The sequence below is a fragment of the Nelumbo nucifera genome, chromosome 2, assembly GCF_055504915.1.
Source record: "Nelumbo nucifera cultivar China Antique chromosome 2, China Antique-T2T, whole genome shotgun sequence".
NCBI classification, from domain to species: Eukaryota; Viridiplantae; Streptophyta; class Magnoliopsida; order Proteales; family Nelumbonaceae; genus Nelumbo; species Nelumbo nucifera.
Genome location: NC_142650.1, coordinates 39281548 through 39306952, shown reverse-complemented (window position 1 = coordinate 39306952; position 25405 = coordinate 39281548). Strand labels below are relative to the sequence as shown.

Sequence of the window (25405 nt, the reverse complement as noted above, 5' to 3'; positions counted from 1 at the left end):
CAGACGGACCTGGAAACCAGCAAGCGTTTTCTTCTAGAAGAAATTGGATATAAAGGTAGGAGTGTTATATGGTCTAGATCACGAAACTGCACCAAACCAAACTGAAATTGGTTTCTAAATTTTCGAAACTAGGCCAAATCGTAAATTGAATTATTAATAATATAATTATTAATGTATATAATATATTTAAACGATTCACTTGGGCCGGTTTGGAATCGTCACCCATCAATTTAGAGAAATGGAAGTGATGGCCCCTCCATGTATTTTGTTTGAATTCCATTTCAACTTTTTTCTTTTGAGATTTATTGACTTAAAATGCTAAAGTTAGAGAGGTTCTAGCTTCTTAAGTAGGTTTGGCTCTCTTGAACTTGATCAAATAATTGACTTCCTCATTGGATACATTCGGAAGAATTTACAGCATTATTCTTTTCAGGATAGGTGTGATGAAATGCTGAAAATAGGGAGGATTCAAGTCTTTTTAAAAAGGGTTGTCTTGCCAAATGCTGAAAATAGAGAGGTCCTGGAAGTCTACTTGGATCAAATGGTCTAGGCCTTGTTGGGGGTTGAAGAAAATATATTGTAAGCTAAAATGTGTTCAAGTTTCAAGAATTACAGAAAGAAAAGAAGAAAATAAAACAATAATAAAAAAGGAAAACAAAAAAGAGGAAAAGCAAAGAAAAAATTAATAATGTTTAAGATAGGAAAGGAAGGGGTAGGTTATATTTAATGTCTCATATTGCAAATAAAAGTGTACATTTATAAATTCAAGTTTAGTTCTATTGCCTAAATTTTGTGAATATCTGTCTTGTTTGATTTGCTTTGTTATGAATAAGTATGATGTCTTGCTTAATATTTAGCTTCATTTATCATGTGCTATTTACATGCGTATGTGATGGATTTTGGTTTTGCTTCTCTTTTAATTTCCCTCATTGCATGTTTGTTCACACTATTGACACACATCATTTGCATTAGATTTTAGAATTCCTTATCCTATTAGGAGGGGCCCTAGGTGGTAGGTTGTTAGGATCTTGGTCCTACTAGTCATACCAAATACCTTAAATTGGTCACCAACCAAAGAAACCCATTCATTTGATGGGTGGAGGTTTGAAGACTGGATACCTTGTTGGAGCCAAGTGTCTAGATTGAACCAAGTCAACTCATGGGCGTTTACTTAAGTCCTAATTTTTAGTCTAGAATAAATAAGAGAAACCACACTACTTTTAGGATAAGACACGTGTGCTAAGCACTTTTTTAATAAATAAATAAAGTAAATCATGATAGTGATACAATTAAAAAAAAATAAGAGAAAAAAGATGAAGGAAAAGAAGTGAAAAAAGAAAAACAAAAAATAATAATAATACTGATAATCATAAATAATGAAAGTGGTTAATAATAAAATGATAATAGATAATAAAATAAATAATAAATAATAATAAGTAAAAATGATAACAAAAAAACTAGAAATAAAAAATGAATTAAAAATATAAATAAAAAGAAAATGAAAAGAAAAGAAAAAGGAGAAAAGAGAAAAGAGAAGGAAAAAAAGATCAAAAAATGAGAAAAGAGGAAAACATCCAAAATGGAAGAAAGGAGGATAAAAAAGGTAATGGTGAAACAAATAGAAGCGTTTGTGTAAGAAGAGTGAAGGCAAATAAAAGATGTAGAAAGGACAATTTTTTAAAAAGAGGAAAAAAAAAAGAGAAAAGAAGAAGAGAAAAAAGGGAAAAGGAGAAGAAATAATAAAGAAAGGTAATATAAAATGGGTAAAATATAAAGGAATAAAATTTCTTATGTGTTTACCCCTTTATTTTGTATGCTTTGGTTACAGTTGCAAGTTTAGAAATAAGTCGAACCTTTCTAGGTTTTTGAATGAATCATGTATGCTAATTGTTAGTGATTCAACTCGTTCCCTTTTCCTTTGATTCCATAAGTGAAAAAAAAAAAAAGTATTATTTGAGTCTTTTCCTTTTCAAATTTGTTTTAATCCAAATAAAATACTTAATACAATTATTTTAATTTTTTTTTTTTATTTTCACATTAGAGATCCACTTTGTTTGCATTGCATTACACATTGCATTCATTTAGCCTAGTCAACCATAAAAGCATTAGCACCCTCTCCGCCTTAGAGTGACTCGACTCTTTTCCTAAGACTGCTCTCACTCTTCGCCTAAAACTCCTATAATTACTCCCTATAACCCCTATTATAATTGTTCCTCTATTTAATAACTTCAATAATTATTCTCACTCTTTCAATAACTCCTATATTTAATACTACATTTAATAAATTTAATCAATACTCAAATTCAAATTTAAATTTAAAACATGCCATTAAATACACCTTAAAGCCTTAAACTAGTTATAAAAACTATGGCTTTGAAAATCAGATCGGATGGTCAAACCAGTTGACCCAGGAACTGGTCAGGCAATCAGTTCTGTTTCACCCTAAAACCACTCTGCGCCAAAAATTATTGAATTGGTCAATGATCCACTGTCTCGGGCAGCCGAACCGTCGAATCATCAATCTAAACAATGTTTTTTGGCCTTTTTTATTTTAATTACTTTTTTAAAAATTAACGCACCATCCATTCGAACCAAACGGTCAGACCATTTGACCCAAGAAACGGTGGCCAAAATGGTTCCATATTCAGTCCAATTTTTAAAACCTTGATAAAAACTAGAAATATGAGGATTTGGACATTGGTTATTAACATGCAGCCACAAAGCTCTGCTCAACATGCATTTTTATTCTTATGCAATTATTTTATTTTTAAGAGATTTTTTGGCAAAAGATACTAAAATTGATTATTAAAATTTATATACTAATAAATACTAACACAAATTATATTAATTTATGAAAATTATGATATATATATATATACATATATATTCTTCCAGCATTTTTTCAATCTTTGCTAAAATTCATATAATTACTCCCTATATAATTGCTCCTCTCTCTAATAACTTCAATAACTATTCTCTTAATACTATGTTTAATAAATTTAATCAATATTCAAATTCAAATTTGAATTTAAAGCATGCCATTGAATACACCTTAAAGCCTTAAACTAGTTATAAAAACCATGGTTTTGAAAACCGGATTGATCAGGTTCCGTTTCATCCTAAAACCATTCCTGGGCCAAAAACCGTTGAATTGGTCAGTAACCCCCTAACCCGAGTGATCAAACCATTGACCCAAACAATGGTTTTTGGCCTTTTTATTTTATTTATTCATTTTTTAATTTTTTTATCTTTTAAATAAGATCGGGCCATCCATTTGAACCAAATGATCAGAGCATTTGACCCAAGAACCAGTGGCCATAATAGTTCCATGTCTAGTCCAATTTTTAGAACCTTGATAAAAAAACAAAAATAGGAGGAATTGAACCTTCGTTATTAGCATGTAACCACAAAACTCTGCTATATTTGCTATAAACATGCATTTTTATTCTTATGTAATTTTTTTTTATTTTTAAGGGATTTTTCGGCAAAAATACTAAAATTGATTATTAAAATTTATATACTAATAAATATTAACACAAATTATAGACTTTTGACATTTTTAGTTCTTCCATCATTTTTCAATGGTTACCAATTGTCTTGATATCTCACAAGTTATATAAACCCTTGAAATGTGCTTTTTTTTTAATTTTTATGTTTAAGACTTTAAATTGTTCATTTATAATTATATAAAACTTATATCTATTGTTATTAATATATATTTTTAGGACCTATTTGAGTTTACTAATATATCCATGTGCATCTTGATTTTTTGTCCATATCCATGTGTATCAAAAGCATATCCCAATAACTGCCTTCCAATACATCTTGGATTTCCAATACTTTAAACCTTGAGGACACCCAAGCAATAACAGAATTAACACATTAACTTGGCAACATTTCCCAAATCATCAACCCTCCAATATGGTTTTCAAAACCGGACCAGACTGGACGGTCAGACCAGAAAAACCGAGAACCTATCAAGTGACCGGTACCATTTTACCCCAAAACATTGATTTGGTCAGCAAACCACTGACCCAGGTGATCAAACCATTCAACTGTTCTGGTTATTTTCAATTTTTTATTTTTTTTGTCAGAACAGGCCATTCATTCGGTTCAAGCGGTCAAACCATTCAACCCAGAAACCAGACCTTAACCAGTTCATTGTCTGGTTCGGTTTTAAAAACCTTCCCCTCCAAACCCCTCCTCTCTAGGACATCCTTTCTTCTCAGAGACCTTCAAAAAACCTTACTTTTTCCGACCTACAATCAATCTACAACACCCATATGGAGCTTTATACTCCAATCCATTCTTGCCCACAGTTACAAAAATCCATAAATATACAACCAGGGCTCTCAAACCTCTCCACCGTGGTGTCATTACCCCCAGCTTTTAGAACTCAATAGACTACCTACATCCCACCGCCTTCCACCAGGAAAAGATATTTCCACCATATATCCATATCCTTCCAATGTGCATCCCAATGTCTCTTAAAATTGCCTTTCAAATAGTACCTGTAGTTCCAATACTTTGAACCCAGTCAACAAGAAACAAGTGGGTCATCCCTCATCCGTCTTTTCTATGGTATGGGCTGTTCTCGTAGGTTTCATTTGGTGTAGATGAGTAATATGAGCAATACATGTAACAAAAGATGACACTCAAAAATGGGATACTCGTTTCATTTGGTGTAGAGGTGTCGGCACTCGAATAGGTTTCAGGGAGAAGCCCATCGGAGGATAATAAAGATTTATATATATATTCAATGCATCTTCAAGCCGGTCCTATGGCATAAAAAAGCCAGGATCTCACCAGAAACAAACAATGAACAAGTTCAAAACCTAGCAAGCAAGGGCATTGTTGTCATGTCAAGAGATACACCTACACATGAAACAACCGTTTAGCACAATAATAACACGGTTAGATGTGTGTGGCTGCCAATACACATACACCTTAAATGTGATTTCATTCATTTTAATAACCTTTGGTCCCACAAAACCTGTTCATCGATCCTGCTCAGGTTCTCATCATCAAGACGCTTCCACGTCTTGATCCTCTCCACTCCCATCCAGGATCTCAACCCCTTTGCTAGCTCGACCAATACGACTCTTGATCGTCGTGGCCAACCAGCTTTACCATAAGCATGGTATCCAAAGCCTCCACCGTAGCAGAACCATATACCTTCTAGCTCCCCACAGAAGTCATTGTTATGATCATGACCCATGAAAACAGCCTTCACATTTCCCATGGCAGAAAGGGTCTGTAGGACCCCAGAGTTAACAACAGAACAAGCAACTGCCTCTTGAAATTGACCCACAATGTCTTTAAACCAGAGCTGCCGCACTTCTGGGATTGGAATGTGGAAGAATGTCAGGGCTGGAGAATGGGGCTGGGCAGCTTTTGTTGGTGATGCAATGCTATTCAGTCCGTTTTGGTCATACTTGTTGCCCTGCTAGTATTTAGACCTGCAACATGTTAATGAAATAAACAAAAAGGAAGTGTATTAATGAAATCTAACTGAAAGAAATCAGACGGCAAACAGAAATCCTGGAATAAGATGCGAGTTTCATGTACACAATTTTAGTAAACCAGGTCCAGAGAGGGTAATGATATGCCAGTCCCTAGTACCAGACCACAGTGAGCTCCAGTGTATCACCATGTAATCCAGATTTATTAATATCCACATCTATTTCAAAATCAAGTTGACCTGGTGAACATTAACATGGTCCTTTTCTTGCATTGCTTTCCATGGTTTTGCAGAGCAACTTTAAAATTAACCGTAAACCAGAAGGTAAGCTGTGTGTCATTTTTAATTATCTTTACGGGTTGAAAGACAATGAGTTACACTGAGAACCATAAGTCCAGTTTCCTTGGTCCATACCTACCATACAATGTTCTTGGGACAAATTTCCACATGGTTTCTGATCATATAGACTTGGGGACTAAGATTTCTGAATAAGAGTTAAAAATATTAAAATAAAAATAAATTGAAGTGGTTCCTACTTGTATGCAATAAAGTAGGTTGGGGTCGGTCAATCCATTTATAGAACAATTCTTAATGGTTTTCATAGTTTTGAATAGTTATACCTGAAAGACTTCATAAATGCTACGAAGCCAATGAAGCTGAGATTCTTTGATCCATCCATAACCTCGAATGCCATTTAAAGTAGCCCTGTCTCCACTGTCCAGAAAAAAGAGATCTAGGACACTGGTGTTGGCCAAATCAGAACCAAAAGCACCATGTACCTGAAGGTTGTAATTCCCATACCCATCAATGTTTTCTGTCGCAATTCCTGGTGGATTAATCTGAGAGACTGAATAATCCATGAGGGAAATGAAGGACATCAATTCTTCCCGGGTCATGGTAGATTCTTGGTCGTGGTTGCCCAAAATTGCTGCCCAAGGAAGTCTAGACTCTATTGCGGGACCAAATGCTCCAAGCAGAGATTCAGCAGCATCAGCAGTGCTTGGACCAAATATATTATCCCCTAGTCAAAACAAGTTAAGATGTCTTTAGTGTCTTTTGGTAAATAAATATAATTTTTTTAAGAAAGAAATCTTCTTTTTTGAGGAAACAGGAGAGCGAGGTCTGATTGGCTGCAAGGAAGCTAAAACAGGTTTTAACTTCAAAACTCATCCAAATACCATAAATAGAATTCTTGACTACTTCGCATTCCTTAATTTTAAGGACTTGTCTCCTTTTTACAGTTAAAAACTCAAGTGTTCATAGGGGCATTTTAACAGCAGAAAGGAGATGAGTCCTTGAGACAAGGAATGCCAAACGCCACCCTATTTGCCATAAAATTTTGATTTTGCAAACCCAAAACTGAAAATTCATATATTACTTCATATTTTAGTGCAAGAAGCCATTATTTCTGGTGCCTAATAAGCATAGATTTGGTTGGTCCATAGAAGCAAATATAGAAGGAAAGGACCTTGGAGAAGTGGATCGGATTAGAAATTTCTAACCAATATTAGAATTTATGGGTGTTCAAAACATTGGTATGGTTGAGTTTTTAAATTAATTTTATGGTTTGTTTGGTGCCTTAGGAATAGAGTTAAGTTTCTTTCTTCTATTAATTTATTATTCTTAGTAAAAAATAAAATTACTATTCATGGTAAATTTTGGATTTACCATCCATTTCTGATAATTCCTGTTACTATAAAATAGTAACTAGATATTTTTTAGTAATTTTTGGTTTCTTCATGTCAAGTTTGTTTTAGTAGGACTAGTAATGAGTTATTAAAATTGCTTAGAAGAGGCCTTGAGTGTTCTAAATGTGCAGAGCACAAAAAAACACAAGGGGCTTTTTGTGCCTGAGGTGCACGCCATTTTGAAGCAAGGAACAAATTTCTAAAAAGTTTCTAAACTGCAAAAAAATAAAAATAGTATTAATTAAAATATATAAATTTTAAACTATATGTTTTAGAAAGGATAAATTATAGATTACTACCTTGTACTACTTTAGGGATAGTGCCAATTACCTCCTAAACTTTCATTTGTGACAAAGAACCCCCCTGAACTTTTAAATTCCGACAAACCCCCCCCCCTGTTCATTGAGTGACGTAAGTTAATTTACCAAAAGTACCCACTTGAGAAACTTCTATAAAATGGAAATTGGAACAAAAAACAAGAAACTTCTATGAAAACCTCAAATTACAACAAACACAATGTACAATTAATATCAACTATTTTTTTTTTTGGTGGAATACAATTAATATCAACTAAACCAGTACAAATGGAAATTAGGATAAAAAAACACTAAAACAAACCTCATCACTTATTTTGGAAAATCGTTGGAAAAAGGGTAGTTTGGGGATTTGAAAAGTTTAAAAAGTCACATGAGAATCTTTTTCAAGGTTAAGTCACATCTTGACCAATTAATCCTCAACCCTGAAACTCTCTTCACAATGTCTAAGATTACATTTGAGCCCAAAACATGTGTTCTATGTACCCCTTGCTTGTCTAAGCTATCTGCCAAACTGTTGGCAGTTCTCCTCACCCACCTCACTCGGATTGACATGTCCATTGATAGCTCAAAGACTTGAAAACCTTAACTAATAAGCTAGGAAGAACTTAAAATTTTGTCCAATAAACACATTCTTCTTCTTCTTCCACCTTTTCATTTCTTCCTTTCCTAGGACAAAAACAAGGGATCAGCCCCTATATTTTCTGAATTTTCTTTTCTTTCTTAATTTTCTTCTCATGAAGTATCGTCCCCACCCATATTGACTCTACCCAAGTTCAACCAGCCCTTTGTTGTTGAATGTGATGCCTCGGGCACCCGGTGTCTGTCTTAATGCAATGGGGCAAGCCATTAGCTTATTTCAGCAAGGCTCTCTCCCCTCGAGCCAAAAATCAGTCTACCTATGTTAAAGAACTGATGGTTGTTGTCCTGGCGGTTCTCAAATGGCACCACTATCTCCTCGGTCAACACTTCATCATCAGGACAAATCAGTGAAGCCTTAAATATCTACTAGAACAGTGCATCCTCACTGAAGAACAACAAAAATGGGTGTCAAAATTACTGGGGTTTGATTACATAATAGAGTACAAAACCGGGGCTTCCAATATTTATCAAAAAAAAAAAAAAAAGAAAACGGGGCTTCCAACCAGGTAGCAGACGCCTTGTCAAGACAAGAAGAGTTATGGTTGATGATTGAATCCAGACCCATTTATCCACCATCGAGGGTTCTTAAACAGGTAGGTCTTGGTCAATCCAGAACTGGAGACCATTAAGAAGAAATGGGTCGAGGATACAACCCAAGTGCCTGGCTATTCGGTAAAGGACACCCTCTTATACTATGAGGGAAGGTTAGTCCTACCACCATAGTTGTCAAGGTACCTGGGTGAGCCTAGGCAACCACAGGGCGCTCAGTCGCCTAGGCGACTAGGCGGGCGCCTAGGCGATGGAATTTGAAAGTATAAAATAAATATTTGTACCCCTCTTAAGCTACTTTATTGGTTTTTTATACTAACCAACATACATGTATGCTAGCTATTAGCAATAAAATCATTCGAATAAAATATAAAATGCCATAGCTAGCACCCAGGCCAACAAAAATGGGGGAGTGCAGCTAAGAAAAGAGAGAAAAATAAGGGGGCGGAGCCCCTGTTTCATTCCCAACATAAGTTGTCCAAGAGGACGATGTGGACTGTGTTTAAGGGGGTGGAGACCCTGTTTCAGGCTAAAAAAATGGAGGATTCTTAAAAGTAAGAAAGGAGTACCAATGTGATTTTAGGAAGGAGGAGGCGAAGCTCTTGTTTCATCCCAAAATATTTCTTAAAGAAGAAGAAGAAATGTACCTGGAGGTCTTGGACTACTTGGACTGAACAACAGAAACTTCTTAGTCCTCGCTTTCTCTTCTCAGCTCTCAGTTCAAAACTCAAACTCTCAAACCCAAAGAAACTTTTGTAGTTTTAATGTAAAAAAAAAATTACTTTAATAAAAAAATGGTCACATACAACAGGGTGTATTCTAATAAAATAGAACAAACCAATAAAATGATATAATGCATATGCACATTCAAAAAAATAATAATATATATATATATATATGGGTGAGCTTCTGATACAAAAACACCTTGGCGTTGGGCAAGGCAACTTCTAAAAATCGCCTAGTCGCCTTGACAACTATGCCTACCACCAACATCCCCTCATTTGATGGAGCTACTACAGCTATTCCACTCCTCCACTGAAGGCGGCCACTCTGGGGTGTTGAGAACCTACTGGCACATTGCAGCCCATTACTACTAGAAAGGAATTAGGAAGCATGTCCAGCACTTTGTGGCCAGCTGCCCAACTTGTCAACAGCAAAAATATGATACTAAGCAACCAGCCAGACTTCTTCAACCTCTCAAGATACCTGATCAAGTCTAGGAGGACCTCACCATGGACTTCATCACAGGACTGCTGCCCTTGAAAGGCAAGACAGTAATAATGGTGGTAGTGGACAAGCTAAGCAAATATGCCCACTTCTCTGCTCTGTCTCACCTATTCACAGTAGCACAAGTAGCAAACTTGTTTGTTAGAGACATCACCAAATTGCATGGGACACCAAGATCCATCATCTCTGATCGAGATCCTCTATTCATGGGAAAGTTTTGGCAGGAATATTTTAAAATTCAGGGGACCCACTTGGCACATTCCACACGTTATCACCCCCAATCCGACGAGCAGACGGAAGTGGTTAACAGATGCATTGAGACCTACCTGAGGTGCTTCGCTGGACAGAGACCAAAAGAGTGGCTAAAATGGTTATCTTCAGTTGAATTATGGTACAATTCCACTTACCATGTGAGTATGGGGATGACACCATTCAGGGCATTGTATGGGAGGGACCCTCCTGCCGTTCTTCCCCACGAATCAGGTTCTACATCAGTGGCTGCAGTAGACAAATATGAAGGTTGCCTTTGATCGTAAACAGATTATGAAGGTTGCCTTTGATCGTAAACACCATCCCTTGGAATTCCAGTTAGGTGACATGGTTATCTTGAAGCTGCAACCCTATCGATAGACTTCGGTGGCTAGACATGCTTGGCAAAAATTGGCACCCAAGTATTATGGTCCCTTCAAGATCCTAGAAAAAATCAGCTGTCACCTACAATCTTGAACTGTCAGCTTCTTCCAAGCTTCACCAAGTCTTCCATGTATCCCTACTTAAGAAGCACATTGGCAACATAGAAAAATCCCAGGCCACCCTTCCAGCTTTCTCTAAGGAAGGAATTATGATCATGGAGCCCCACAAGCTGATTGATTTCCACTGGGTTCGCAAGGGGAAGTACTACATAGAGGAAGCCTTGGTTGTTTGGAGCAACTTGCCTGAAGAAGAAGCAATGTAGGAAGAATATTCTCGCCTTCAGCAAGAATTTCCCCACATCAACCTTGAGGACAAGGTCAGTCTCAAGGAGGGGGGAGTTGATAGGCACACAGCTAGGCCAGTACCACCAATCAGCCCACCAGCATGATCCCCATGCAGCATTACCCAAAGACCTATGTGAGGGGACCACATCAGCAAGTTAGTTACAATTGAGAATTTGCCCATGTGATGTAAAGCTTATAAATAGAAGAATAGCAGTAAAGAGGATTACCTTTTTGAGCACAAAACCCCTTTCTCTCTTCTTCTTTTCTCTGTAGGAGGCTTGATCTCCCTCGAAGAAGCTCCTGAGGTAGGCAGATCCTACCAAGTGGTATCAAAGCCCAGCCCTGGGCAGCAACATGGTGGGAACCAGATCCTCTGCAAATGACGACCGTATTGAGATTCTCGAAGGGGATATCACTGAAATCAAGGCAGCTCTCACGGTAGTCTTGGCCAAGCTGGAGAAGGCACCAATCAGCGAGAACAACGAAGCTAAAGGAGAGGGTAGCAGTCAGACCAGCAATCGAAGTGGGAGAACAGGGATGTTGAAGCAGACCAAGATCACGTTTGTTATGTGCCTTAGGAGAACTCACACCTAAAAGCTAGCTATTAGAGGGAGGGAACCCAAGCACATATATATCACGTAACAGCATCCCAAACTACCAATGTGGGACAAAGGGATCGTAACATTCCACCACGCTCCACAGTCCCAGCGCCATGCAGGCTAGCTTTGCACTAGTCCACCTAGTCCTGGTTGAACACTGCAATACCGGCACCACCAGCTACGCCGCATGATTGCAACTGGGAAGCATGTGTAGGCTCTGATACCATTTGTTATGTGCCTTAGTTAGGAGAACTTGCCCCTAAAAGCTAGCTGTTAGAAGGAGGGAACCCAAGCACATATATATCACACAACAGCATCCCATACTACCAATGTGTGATATCTCACATTAGCATCCCATACTACCAATGTGGGACAAATGGATCATAACAGAACTACCTTAAGATTCATGTTTTTTATTTAAAAAAAAAAAAAATCCATTGCCTAGGTGACTAGGCAACAAGGTGCCCTCTTGTAACCCAACCTCGCATTGGTGCCTTGAAAACTATTGTATCCACTAATTGCCCTCTGACCAACATTTTACAATTTGGAGATGACTCATTGGTGTTCTCTAATCCTAGTAAGAGAGATCTAGTATTCCTCAGATACCTCTTAATTTGCTTTGAAGTAACTTCAGGATTAAAGGTAAATTTGCAGAAAAGTGAATTGATTCTGGATGGTGATGTACTAGACATTGAAGATCTAGCTGAGGTTCTTGGTTGTAAGGTGGGCTCTTTGCCCCCAAAGTTTCTGGGGTTACCTCTTAGAGACAACAATGGATCTAAGAAAATCTGGGACCCTGTAATAGAGAGGATGCAGAGTAAATTTGCAGGGTAGGAGAAAAGCTATCTATCAAGAGGTGGAAAGCTGGCTCTCATTCAAAGTGCACTTTCTCATCTTCCAACATACTACTCTTTATTCCAGCTTCAATGATAAACTCCCTGGAAAAACTTAGAAGAGACTTCTTATGGGAATGGAAGGAGGAAAGAAAGTTGCACTTAGTAGCTTGGAACTGGTACCAGATTCAGATCCTTAAAAATTATGAACCAACCCCTTCTATCCAAATGGATATGGAAATATGGTGCTGAAAAGGATGCTTCATGGCAGAAGTTAATTTGCTGCAAGTATGGGAATTCCATGTTGGGATGGGAAACTAGGCATACTTCTTCTAATGGCACAGCGATTTGGGAAGACACTATGCAAAGTAGAGACATGTTATTTACCCTCACCACTTACAAGTTACAAACCAGGTACGGGAGCAAACATTCTGTTCTGGAAAGATTCCTGGTGTGGAAACCTCCCTCTGAGTCATGCCTTCCCCAACATTTATGCATTGGCGCACAACAAGAATGCAAAATCAAGGATTGCCATGAGATCTTAGGGAATCAGGTTGTATGGGACCCTCTTCTTAGGAGAAATGTTGATGATTGGATGCTTGATGATCTTATTGAGATAGTGAGATGTTAAATACCTTAAACCAGGTGTGTATTCAACCTATGCAGGAAGATAGATGATGGTGGAAGGACAATATATCAGGAATCTTCTTGGTAAAATCTTTCTACCTCAGCCTGTCCAGTTCCAATGATGAGAAGGTTCCTTGGTCCTGAATATGGAAGCTAAAAGTTCCCTCTAAAGTCATTTCTTTGCATGGACAGCCATTAAAGGAAGAATGCTCACCATTGATAAAACTGAGATTAAGAGGAATGATTATCACAAATTGCTACTCTCTTTACAAGGAAGCTAAAGAATTGATTGGCCATATTCTGGTGCATTGTAGTTTTACATAATGTTTTGAAAATCGTAATCGTATTGTAAATCGTAGAGAAAGTTTAATCGAATCAAATCGTGAATCGTATCGTAAATCGTAAGATTATTTCTATTTTTTACTTGTCAAAAAATTAAATATAGATATATTAAAAGGCTAATTATATATAGGAAAGTTACCTTATCCCATTTTTAATCTATATCTACCATATATGTACTTAAAACAATAGAATTTACCACTTATACAATAAAAGCCTAAGATGATATCATCAAGTTTGACTTTAAAATCAAACAAATCTACATACAATGGCCCTTTAACTTATATATGATAGAAAATAAACTCAATTTCGAGTCTTGAATAATGTAAATAAATCATTTTCTAGTAAGGGCTTTAAAAAACGTCTCCCATGGAAAAACTAAATATAAACAAAAAAAGAAACAAAGTAGAGAACTAATTCTTAATTGAATTTATTTGAATCATAGTGAATCTTAAAAATCATAAGATTTATGAATCAAATCGTATGACTCCAACTTTCTGCAGAAAAGGATTCAGATATAAGATTCGAATTGAAACCCTTGGGATTCATGATTCAATCCGTGAATCATAAGATTTTGACAACATTATACATACAAAATTTGGGTCCATATGATCAAGCTGTTCAAATGTTAATGAGTTCATCACTCAAACATCCAAGGTGTGATCTCTGTTTGGTGTGTAAAGGCTTTAGTAAGCGGAAGAATTTTATGGCAATTCCGGTAGCGTGGAGGTGGTTTACAACCAGGTTGAGAGATTGATGGTTAAGCGGCTTCAATTCTGGGTTGCTTTGCGAGGCTCAATTTCTCTCTCTGTTGTATCTATCAAAACGAAAAAAAAAAAAAAAAATCCCTCTCTGTTGCACTAATTGGAACAATATGATCCGGGAGAGAGTTAGCTTTGTATTCGGGCCTAATATTAGGCCCTGTTGTATGCTCCTTTTGTGGGGAGGGGACCTCTTCCTCCCTATAACGTCCGGATTTAGGACTTGAGAATAAAACAACCATGAGTAGATTAGCCTCAATCAAATGAATTGCTTCCTAACCATCATCCAAAACCAGATTACCCACCCCAACTTCAAGTAGATGATAACCAATCGCTAGTTCGGGGACAACCATAAAGGTCAAGAAAAACATGTTCCAAGAACGCAAAATCCATCTTTCCATCATCTACGGACTTGAGCAGAGTAACATACCAGTAAAAACCAGAAAATCGGGTTTTTCAACCTCGATCATCCTCCGAATGAAACGAGTCGTATTGAGGTCGGAACAGTACTCGAACTCCGATGGCAAGACGTCTCTGCATCTGGTCATTTTCCCTTTCGCGTAATGCATATCGGCCACCTGAACGATTTTCAAACCTTAAGAAAAAAGAGTTTCATTTCAGCTTAAAATAGAAGCAGAGATTGAGGAACAACAAACCTGGAGTATCTTGAATGTGCCATCGGAACCGAATCTAAGAGGAAGGTCTGGCTTCCGCTTGATCTTGACAACTTCATGACCCAGCATCAACCTCGGGGAGATTAGAGTTTGAAGAAGATAAAGAGTTGCAGCAATGAAAGCAATCAAGAAGGGAAGGGACAGCCATTTTCCTCCTTCAGATCCCATAATGTTCCTGCTTCCTACAACCCTTGTTCCCTTGAGAGTGTGAGACTATGCTCCGAGATCGACTTGCCGTCCCGTAACCGTAACATTACAGTCATTAAGAAAAGAGCAAATTGCTTAAACCTCCCCAGAGTTTCTAACCATTGCGGAATCTCCCCTCCTTTTCTTCCGGTGGCTATCACTTACCCTGGAGTTTCTGACAAGGTTGAAATGAAGCCCCCTCCGTCAGTCCGTCAGAATCGGCTTAGGTTAGCAACAAAATGACCAAATTACCCATACAGTATTTTCTTATTCCGAATTTTGCATTTCCGTCGCACAATAAACACTATTGTCACGATTTCTTCCCTACAAAACATGGCTCTCATACCACCCCCCTACTTAGCCCTCTGAACTTACCTATTAATGTAAATGTCATGACTAAGGTTGGTCAATATAAATGATTTATGTTATCAATTCAATATTTGGTACCACATTTCTATTATAAATGACAACATCCAGTACAATGGCTATATTTTATTAGTGGAAGCGGTTATTTGGTGTGATGTGATAAGATAATTTCTTAAAAATTTGTATTTATCAACCTAAAATATTGCAAATAGAAGTGACAATGGTACTAAATACAACCTAAAACAACATCAAGCTCCCACAGTCCTTGATTCCTAGTGAAAATTACGTAGTTCTTCAAATTCACATAACAAGTACCATAACATTGCCACCGTCAACCATACAACTATAATAGGGTCTTCATCTTTTACGAAATTTCTTCAAAATGTTGAGGGTTAATCTTTCAAAAAAATCTAATATTTGGGAGTTGATCTTTCATGAAATTTCTTTAAAATCTTTGGAGCTAATTTTTAAAAATCCTTTCACAATTTTTTTTTTTAATTTGAAGGCTAATCTTTTAAAAACTTTTCAAAAATTTGGGGGATTATCTTTCATGTTACTTTTCAGAATTTTGGAGCTAATCTTTTAAAACAATTATTCAAAATTAACTTTAAAAAAAATAGTATAATTTTGGAAGCTTCATCTCTTAGATACTACTACCAAAATGGGGGCTAATAGTTGATAATAAAGGTCAAAATTACTGACCTAATTGCTACTTAATGATAGTTTTCTCTCCATCATTAATCAAGGGGCTAATGTAAGAGGGTCAAAATGGGGGCTAATGATATATGTCATTCAGAGACACTTTTGATGATGTTTATTAACGTCGGCAAAAAGGTGTGTTTTTTGGCAACGTTTATTAACATCGTCAAAAATGCAACTTTTGACAAAACTAATAAACATCACCAAAAAACTTGACTTTTGTTGACAAACGTTGCCCAAAGCCTCGACTTTTGTCGATGTTGATAAACGTCGATTTTTTCTATTTTCCCTTTTTTATATCCCAAAAATTTTAAATCACCTACTTATCACCTGTTTTACCCTTAATTCATCACATTCATCCATATAACCATTTAATTGACAATATATTAAAATAAAACAAATTAAACTCCAATATCATAATTAATAAAAATATTTGCAATTAAAAATGTATGCTTAAACAAAAACATTAAAAAAAGAAAGGCATCGTCCAAAATGAAAGGAGTCCCCTTTGTTTGAAACAAAAAAAAAAGAAAAGTATCATCCGAAATAAAGGGATTTCTCCTTTGCATTGGCATTCTCCCCTCCTTACTCGTTACATGTGCATGAGAGGATCCTGTGTGAGACTGTTATTGGATGCCCTGCAAAAGACATAATAATGATGTTATTTTTACACCAAAAGATATGAAAGTATAAACATAAAGTTAAATTTGACTAATCTTACCGGGTTTGATGATGAAGCTACATGATGGGGATGGAGATCTCTAAGTGGAATGGGAGTGTTTTCCGGCCCATGGCTCTACACAAAAAACATAGTGTATTCAAATATTCAGCAAGCCAAGGGAAACACCATCATGAGAATGAAGTCTAAAGAGAGATATTACTCACTACTTGAAGTATATTAGCAACCTTTAATAATTTGGTTAACATTTTGGAAGCCTACCCCTATAAAATGGTGGTTTTTCAAAAAGAACCACTTTTATAAAGTGAACATGAGTCTGAACAATACAAACCACACCTGATAACTCTTTTGGTCAGGTTGCAAAATGGTTTAAATAAAAATTTAGAACCCTAGTTGAGTTGGATTTTATAGACTTGGAGATATTTTTCTATTATTTACTATGATGTGTTTAATGTTCAAAGTGACTATTAGGATTTTGGAGAAATTCAGGAATTTGAGTAGTTCTTGCTTCTTGCCTCTTAGTTCAAGAATGAGAAATTTAGAACCACATCTACAAGATTATATATGTTAGTATATAGTTCAAAGTTTTTACGTGTCTTCCATTCCATATTGTTATTTACATATGATTTGGTAGATTAGTCAACCAACTTATCACTTATAGGGCTACCAAGAGACATCAATTAAAAAAGACTAAAATCCATAGTTTACTTGGAATCATGTACCAAGTCAAACTAACTTATCTTACCCATTGAGAATCAAAGCAAATTGTAAAAAGAAGAAAGTGTTTAAGGAATAATCCAAGTTTAAGAAGTAAAATATGTAAACTTGTGTGAGAAAGTGTGTGTGAAGTTTTGATATTTATATGAGGGAGATGTAAGAAGTGCTCCATCTTTCCTCTTTGTTCTTTCTTGGGCAAAGTTCAAAATGAAGTATAGAACCTTTAACCTTGAAGGCATGTTATTAAAACAAGGTTATGCTAAGAATAACAGACAAGATCTAACCCACTAATTTTAACTCAATGGGAGTTGTGTACAAAAGCCCCCGTAAAGAAAAGATGGGGGACACATAACCTAGTATGACCCTAAAAGAGGTGGATTTCATTGAGAACTACAAAACCTTTTTCTTGTTCCTACTTAATCCTTTTGCTTTATCCATAAGTTCACAAAGATTAAACAATTCAAATGTGCCACTATTCCAAACACACACACAAAGATCCCCTTAAATCGCCTTTTTTTTCTGTCATTAAGAAATAAGTACTTCCTCGGCCCAACAAACCCAAACCCATCTCTCCCTATCTCTATCTAGAAGTAAGAACCTCCACTGAAGATTCCTTATAAGAATTCAAATGGGTGTTTTAATCAAAGTTCTATTTGAGACAAGGACCATACAATGGGGCATTTGGATCTACTTGGTTTAGTAACTCATGTATACTATGGGGCAGTAAAATTGATTTTCCTGGATGTGTCAATATACTTGCTTAATGTTAATCTTTTGCAAATGAGCTCTAGGAAGGGAAGATGATGGTGTAGCAAACAGAGACAAGATTTCGAGGAACTCTTTTGATATCAAATATCACAACTCAAGTCATTTATGTAGAATGTTCATGTTCTAATCCTAGCAGCTGAGACAAGCTACTCCAATTGTTTGGCAGCATACCAGTGTTAGCCTTGGCATGATAAACTCTCCAAATCTATCAAACAGCTGAGAACATTCTAAATTAACATGAGCCTCATAAGTGTCCAATTTAAGGGATAATACGTAGAAAACATACTAATATCAATATGAAACAACAATGTACTTTATTCATCTACAAATAAATGTTTATGTACATCAATCTGATTAGAACTAAAGACAGACACTATCTCAAATTTCACCCATACAACACAATCTCCCAAAATTCACCAAAGTGTATCCATAGTTTTCTTTTCTAAGTCCTTTCCAAGGGTTAATCCAATCACATCAAAATGTAGCTGAAAGTTGTAACCATTGATTAGACATCCTGATAACACAAAAGCTTCAACCATAGGCCTCTTTACTAGTATTGCAACAAGATCTGAGAATTGTCCACCATTTCCACGTTCTTGGGCATCTAGCACATAGTTCCTTAACCAAGTAGTCAACTTGGTTTAATGGGCCTTTTGTAGTAGTTGTTTTTTTCTTCCAAACCATGGAGACAAGGTTTTTAAATGTTCATTGAAATGGTGAAATTCAAATTAGTTGAATGAATCCATGAATCAAATTACATATTCACTACAAGAAAAATGACTTTTAGCGACAGTTTTAACTATTGCTAAAGGTCCCTAAAACTGCTGTTAAAAACTTTATCAGCAGTCGGCAAATTGCCCCTAAAAGAATTGTCGTTAGAAATTCTAGTGGAAATTTTCACGATTGTCGATACAAATACAAAATTGCCGTTAAATACTGAACCGATTACCATTATGAGTCTGGCACGTGACTTTTAGCGACAGTCAAGGGCATCTTCAGCAACAGTCAATCTTTACTTTTTTTCATATAACATTTTTTTATTTTTTTAATTTGCTTCAAATAACTTGTTTTCTCTATATTCATCTAAATTGAAATGAAATGCATAAATTAAAAAGAACTAATTAGAAATAAAATTTAAAAACCCATTCTCCATTCAAAACATTTGAATTACAAATACATCTTAATTTCAACTTGATAGGATCTTGATTTGTATAAGAAATGTTCCCTTCACAATGCCATTTTACGAGTTTTTCAAGACTCATCCTACCTGCCTAGTCCCTTCACAAATACATTTGATGTTTATTCAGTCTATTTCTTATTTTTCCACCACTAGTTCGGTTTCACTAGAACTTTGCTCCTGTTTTGGATCTCGTAAGGGTTTGATAAGTTGATGGTGAACCAGTTTTTGTCAGATAGGAAAGCACACTTGCAGCCTTTGGTGGCATTTGGGTCGGAGACGCCAATGCTTGTCATCGTCACATTCAAAATCTGGAGTTGCTCAGGGGTTGTAGTCTGGCAACAGCTTATGCATGAACAACTTGTTTCCGTAGCAGTTCCACTAGCGCAAGTAGACATGCAACCTCTTGTGATATTCCCCTTTTTGGTGATGAATGCATAGTTGTCACAGCCGGTGGCGACGAAAATGTTTTAGTCATCTGAAAAGAAGAACCGACTTCCTTCTAGACTAGCTAGTCTTTCTATTTTCGCATCTTCTGTATCATTACAGCTTGAAATAATTGGACTATTTATATGTAGCATGCCATTCACTGACATTCCCATGCCAAAGAAAAGGGAGGCACGAATGCTGAGGAACCCCAGGCTTTGGAACACTGGGAGAAGCGACACCATAGCTGTGGCAATCCCCAGGACTGTGATGAAGCCCAAGTAGAGGTTTCAGAAGAAGGGTTTGCACATGAAGGAGTAGTACACAGGAGGGTAGAAGGAGGTTGATATGAGGACTGAAATGCCTGTGTAGTCAAGCCTCAACATGATGTAAGAGAGGCGTTCAGAATGGCACAACAGCAGATGACATATGATGCTAGCTAATAGACAAAACATGGCTCCTCACAAGAAAGAAAAGAATGGCCATCTTGTGATTGGTCTAACCATCAATGGTGCTATCATGTTCACCATATCCTCTTTCATGCTATGCTGATTTTAATCAAACCATGATGAATGTTAGCCTCCATACCAGTAATAAGTACAACATACATGATATGAAATGCTCTTTTTTTTTGTAATATTTACATATAACAATAACAATGCTTCAATAATTGAGTCTTGTTTGTATGGAGAATTTCACCAAGTATGGTGCATCAACAAATCATATTGGGTTAATGTAAAATATTCTTTAGATGGATCTTTCTAAACATAAATCTTATGTATGAAATTGGCTAAGTGTAGACTCTAGAGGAGTAAAACTGTAATTAATGGGCTACAAATGAGAAATTGTCAAATCTTAAAAACAGAACATCACATTTTCTTTAATGGGTAGAGGGAAAAACATAGACCTAGGCCATTTGCAAAAGACATGAAATAAAATGCAATATGTTTCTCACCATTTGGGAATAGTAACTAAATTTTTTGCATATTCCCATAGAACCTCAGTCAGTAAAACTTGATTATGTCAAGGACATTTGTTTCCTTAATTCGATCAGTGCCATATTCCCTTGTTTAAATTTAAAATATAAACTACCAAGAGTGGTGGACATGTTACTTACCATCACTTAGATTTTGGGTAGAAATCTTCATGAGTATTTTCTGGATTTCAAAACAGCAACTTAAGATGTTGTTAGCAGAACTATAGACAGAACAAACATGGCACTTAACAGAACAGAATGGCAAAATAAGATTCATGTAGCCAAACCCCATATAGTTGGGGCAAGTCTTAGATGATAATTTTCTTAGTTATTACTGTAAACGGCAAATGAAAGTTTGATTGCTTTGCTTGTTTATTTTGATGGTGTTAGATGGTTTTGGATCGAAAAAATAAATAGATATCTCCTGACTATTTACTACTAATTCTAATTGGGTCTGCATTGATAAATGGTGTATGTTATTAGACTCTTTTCCTGTGGCACGTGCTGAGAGCCTAAATTTTGTTTCTTTTTTTCTATATTTTCTCTTCTCTTTTAACTTTATCTAGATGAATATTTAATAGGAATTTCAAATATTATCAAAAGATAAGTAGAAAATAATTTCAGGGTTAGTGTTTTATAGGTAATTGGAAACTCTAGCAGAATTAAAATAAGTTCTTCTTAAATCTTAAACCTTGGGCTGACAAACATGACAAGGTGGGTTTGAGTCTGAGAGTGGCCATTTCATGTTAAAAATGCTGGAGGTTAGGTCCATTTCCATTTCAGCCCTCCCAAGACACCAGATGGTTGGCACCATTACCAGCATTGGTAAATAGTGATGGCCTTTTTTCCCCTCTTTATTATATATGTTTGTTCTTCTTAGAGTGCTTTCCTTGAGACTTGGGAGCAAGAATCCTTTTGATGCTTCTGTAGTTATTGTTTTCAAAATTAGGAAACTTTGATGCAACATTTGTAAGAAATGTCGAGATTGAGATTTGCATCTACATGGTCAAAACCCAAGCTGTCCACCTTGGTCTCTTCACGATCCCTAGGAGAACTTGAGCCAATAAAAGTTCATGAGCCCAAGTGGAGGTAGGCAAAGCTTGATGAGCTTAGACAGTTGACAGCCCTACATACTGGTTTGATTCTAAATTCATTTAAAAATAAAGATTAATATTTCTAGTGACGGTCACCAAATAGCCAGTTTGAAAACTGCCCCTAGAAATGTTTTTTTTTGTAGTGAGTACTTGATTATGGTCTTGGCAGCATATTTACCACAAAAAAGTTGCATTCAAAGAATAAATCCTTTTAATCAAATAACAAGAAAACCCAACACTACCAATAAAAGGATAGGATAAATCTAACTCAATCACAACCTACAAAAAGAATATGAAGGGAGACAGGAAAAGGCTAATAAAAAATAGGATAAAAATAACATGATAAAAATTCAATATATTTGGCATGGTGGTTTTGAACCCAAGCCTAACCCAATTCGTGGTATAACAAACCCAACCCTAACCCTAACCCAAGTAGGGGTATAACAAACCCATCCCATATGAGTCAGGGGGAACTGGCACCTATTAATCCACCCCATTAACACCCCTGTTCACCTCTAATTCAATATAAACTAAACTTATTAACAAATTAACTAATATCAAATTACTACCTCTCCCTCAACAAGTAATTAAAGGGGGGAAATTAACCATAGAAGATCCAGGAAAATTTTCAACTAAACAACATTTACCAATACAACTAAAATGCCAATAAACAACAGGACTGGATTACACAAGGAATTATTACCAAGTTGCTAGAATTGCTTTAAGCAAATTCCAAACCTAGTCTAAAGAAAATTTTGTATAAACATAAAATCTAAAATCCAAATTTGCATGCAAGGGAAATAGGTTTTTCAATGGTTCTTTGGACCATCCACCATCCAGGAACCCCAAAAAAGTCATGTAAATATGTAATGAAGACTAATGTCAACAAGATAGGTCTAATGAATCGGTGAAAAACTAACAAGAAAAAATAAAAAGGTGGACAATATGGCAAGACTTTCATACATCTGTACTTGCAATGAGAGAAAAGCCTTTTCTTACCATTAGTATAGTATTAAGTGCAAGAAAAAGTTGCCTATGAAATAGAATTAGAAAGACAAAGGTGTTCATTTTCTCAGTATGGTCATAAAATCATGAAAGAGAAGAAAACTTCAACTAATGACCATTTTTTCCGTGTACAATGAACAAAGTAGTCAAAAGATTGTTGCTCCAGATATGAAAGTATTTCTATCAGCACATTTATGATAATTATTGATTTCTATCGTCACATTTATAGCTTATTATATTTATGGAAAGTTTGTAACAGCTAACATCATAAAGTCAGCCTGCTTTGAGTAGGATGCCTATCAGAACAGCCACCCTTTGTATTTAACCTACCATCTGGATGGTTGTTGACAATTGATTGTTATTAATCATATTTACCTTCAACCCAATTGCACTGATCTTTTCAACAAGTTGATCTACGGAAACATTACTTGGAGCGCAAACCAACACCTGGATAATTAAATAAAATCAACAATCATAAAGATGTATTCTATCCCTAAAGAAAATTTCGGACATCCCTTTATCCATAAAGAAAATTCCTTTCCAAATGATTGATTTGGTTCAATATCCTGAGCATGCAAGGCCTACTAAAAACAAATTCTCAAACCACGCAACAACTGCCAGATAATTTGAAGGCAAACTCCAAACATCAATTAGATCCATGTACCAACCATGGAAAAAATTAGGTTAAATTATTGACAAAAGACAAAACTCAAGAGAACATAACAATGCTAAGAAACTGTTTTACAATTCTTTTCTCCACCTAAGCAAGAAAAATGGATCAGGAAAATCCTAAATCATAGCTTAAAACTTAAAAAAACCATAACCGATTAATTGAAATACATCACAAAGCATATGTGAACACCTAGGCTATGATGAACAACAGAACAATCGATGCAGAGAAAGATCCTATGCGTGACAGACACTCAGGTCAGATTCTTCACACTACAATTGAAACACATCTAGAAACAGAAAAGAAAATCGAACCAATAATGAGATTCAATTAGATTCTGTTCAGAGCTACCTATATGGGACTGAGAGAGAGAGGGAGAGAGAGAGTCAACTGGAAGAGGAGAGTGACGGAGAGGGCGGGAAGAAGAGTGGAAGACAAAATATGAAGAGGAAGAGGCACGGGGGAGGAAAAGTGAAAAACCCTACCCAAACCGCGTCTTTGCTATAGCGGCAATTGCTCTACCTTTAGTGGCAGTTTTAATTGACTACCACTGAAAACTAGCGCCACTCACCTTTCTGCCACCTTAAAAACTGCCGCTAGAAATTATACTTTTTGTAATGATTTCAAATTATTAACAAGAATTATGAGTAATTACTCGATGTAAGGGGCCACCTCGTCCACATGTGTCAAGACATAATGATGTGCCTAACATAACAAAAGTGCATCTAATTTGCCATTCAAGGATAATTCTATGTCATCCTCAAAGTTCTTTCCAATTCACGTGTAATGAATATCAACATCATGGAGACATATGAAGCAAAATGTCATGCATTCTTCTACGAGGTACCTCTCTAAATGTACCTTATTCCGCACAAGATTTTTATACCTGCTAAACACCCTTTAGAGGTTGACATGTGTAACAAGAAATAACAATCAAATTAATTGATGTAACAAGATGACTTCAATTAACAAATTAAGTATGAATTGATATATTTACTTTTCAATTAGATACATCATCCATCAGTACTGTATTGGCCCTCCTATTTTGACTTCCAACATAAGATGAATGCAGAAGTGGACCATTATGACAAAGAATGATGGCAGAAATATCATCTCCAAATCACACAAGGCCATTGTTATCTTGTCTTGCAAACTATTCAGATCTTCAAGTCGTATTAGCTTGTTGCAAATTTCTCAAAGGAAAATGACTTAAGTCCATAAGGGGACGAGCTACATCCTTTGGAAGTTTATTCCTAACACATATAAGAAGGAACTTAATGCATAATGACATGATAGTTATAACTCTTCAATCCAAGTAGTTTGTTATCAACTAAATTGACTTGCCTTGAGATATTGGAGGAATATCCACCTAGCATTCACACATTCTTTAAAACTTGGAGAAATTGCACTCTCTCAATTTTCTTGAGCAAACAATACTATCAATGCATGTTGTATAATAACCTTACCGTACTAACATCTATTACCAAATGGAGAGAATGCCAAATGTTAATGTTAACCAAATCATAACAACTCTTGGGGTGTGTCATTTGATTTTCCATCAACATTCAAAATAGTTCTCAGTATATTTTTTGCACACATTCTTCTCTATGTGCATCACATCTAAGTCATGATGAAGCAAATTATACCTCCAATAAGGCAACTGAAATAATATACTATACTTCTTAAAGTTGCCAACATTACTTCCCTTTGAATCACATGACAAAAGTCATTTTCTTTGTCCCTTTCCGCACTCAAAATTCTTCTCTTCTATTTTTGAAACAATTTCTTGAAAGAGGAAGTGGTGGAAGCCTAAACTCTTGAGTCTCCTCAAAGTTTCTTATTCTTTCTCCACCTATGATCTATTGGGAGGAATCTACGGTGTTCAAGGAAGCAATGTTTTTTTTTTTCATGTTCTAACCACTTAGAATGCATTTCTTCTTAACAACATAGA

At 36.0% G+C, this 25405-nt stretch overlaps 1 protein-coding gene and 1 long non-coding RNA gene across 4 annotated transcripts; both read right to left on the bottom strand.

Moving 5' to 3' along the window:
* Positions 1-4726: 4726 nt before the first annotated feature.
* Positions 4727-14942, bottom strand: PAP28 (purple acid phosphatase 28). 2 transcript variants are annotated; one of them, XM_010261560.3, is made up of 4 exons: positions 14674-14942; positions 14448-14595; positions 6082-6482; positions 4727-5446 (listed from the first exon to the last, which is right to left on the bottom strand). In XM_010261560.3, exons 1-4 carry the CDS (start codon positions 14857-14859, stop codon positions 4964-4966), a joined length of 1218 nt encoding a protein of 405 aa, XP_010259862.1. In that variant the 5' UTR covers positions 14860-14942; the 3' UTR covers positions 4727-4963. The 2 variants fall into 2 exon arrangements, with proteins under 2 accessions (XP_010259862.1, XP_010259863.1); XM_010261561.3 differs by having other exon boundaries at positions 4727-5443.
* Positions 14943-19227: 4285 nt separating this feature from the next.
* Positions 19228-24055, bottom strand: LOC148802124 (uncharacterized). 2 transcript variants are annotated; one of them, XR_016082204.1, is made up of 3 exons: positions 23806-24055; positions 23625-23690; positions 19228-23231 (listed from the first exon to the last, which is right to left on the bottom strand). It is a non-coding gene; the product is annotated as an uncharacterized LOC148802124 (long non-coding RNA). The 2 variants fall into 2 exon arrangements; XR_016082203.1 differs by having other exon boundaries at positions 23625-24055.
* Between the last annotated feature and the right edge of the window lie 1350 nt (positions 24056-25405).

Coding starts and splice junctions, on each gene's coding strand:
- PAP28 (XM_010261560.3), bottom strand. CDS start 14,859: ATGGGATCTGAAGGAGGAAAATGGCTGTCCCTTCCCTTCTTGATTGCT. Junction 14,596..14,673: donor GCACATTCAAGATACTCCAG/GTTTGTTGTTCC, acceptor AAAATCGTTCAG/GTGGCCGATATGCATTACGC. Junction 5,447..6,081: donor GCATTTATGAAGTCTTTCAG/GTATAACTATTC, acceptor TCTAAATACTAG/CAGGGCAACAAGTATGACCA.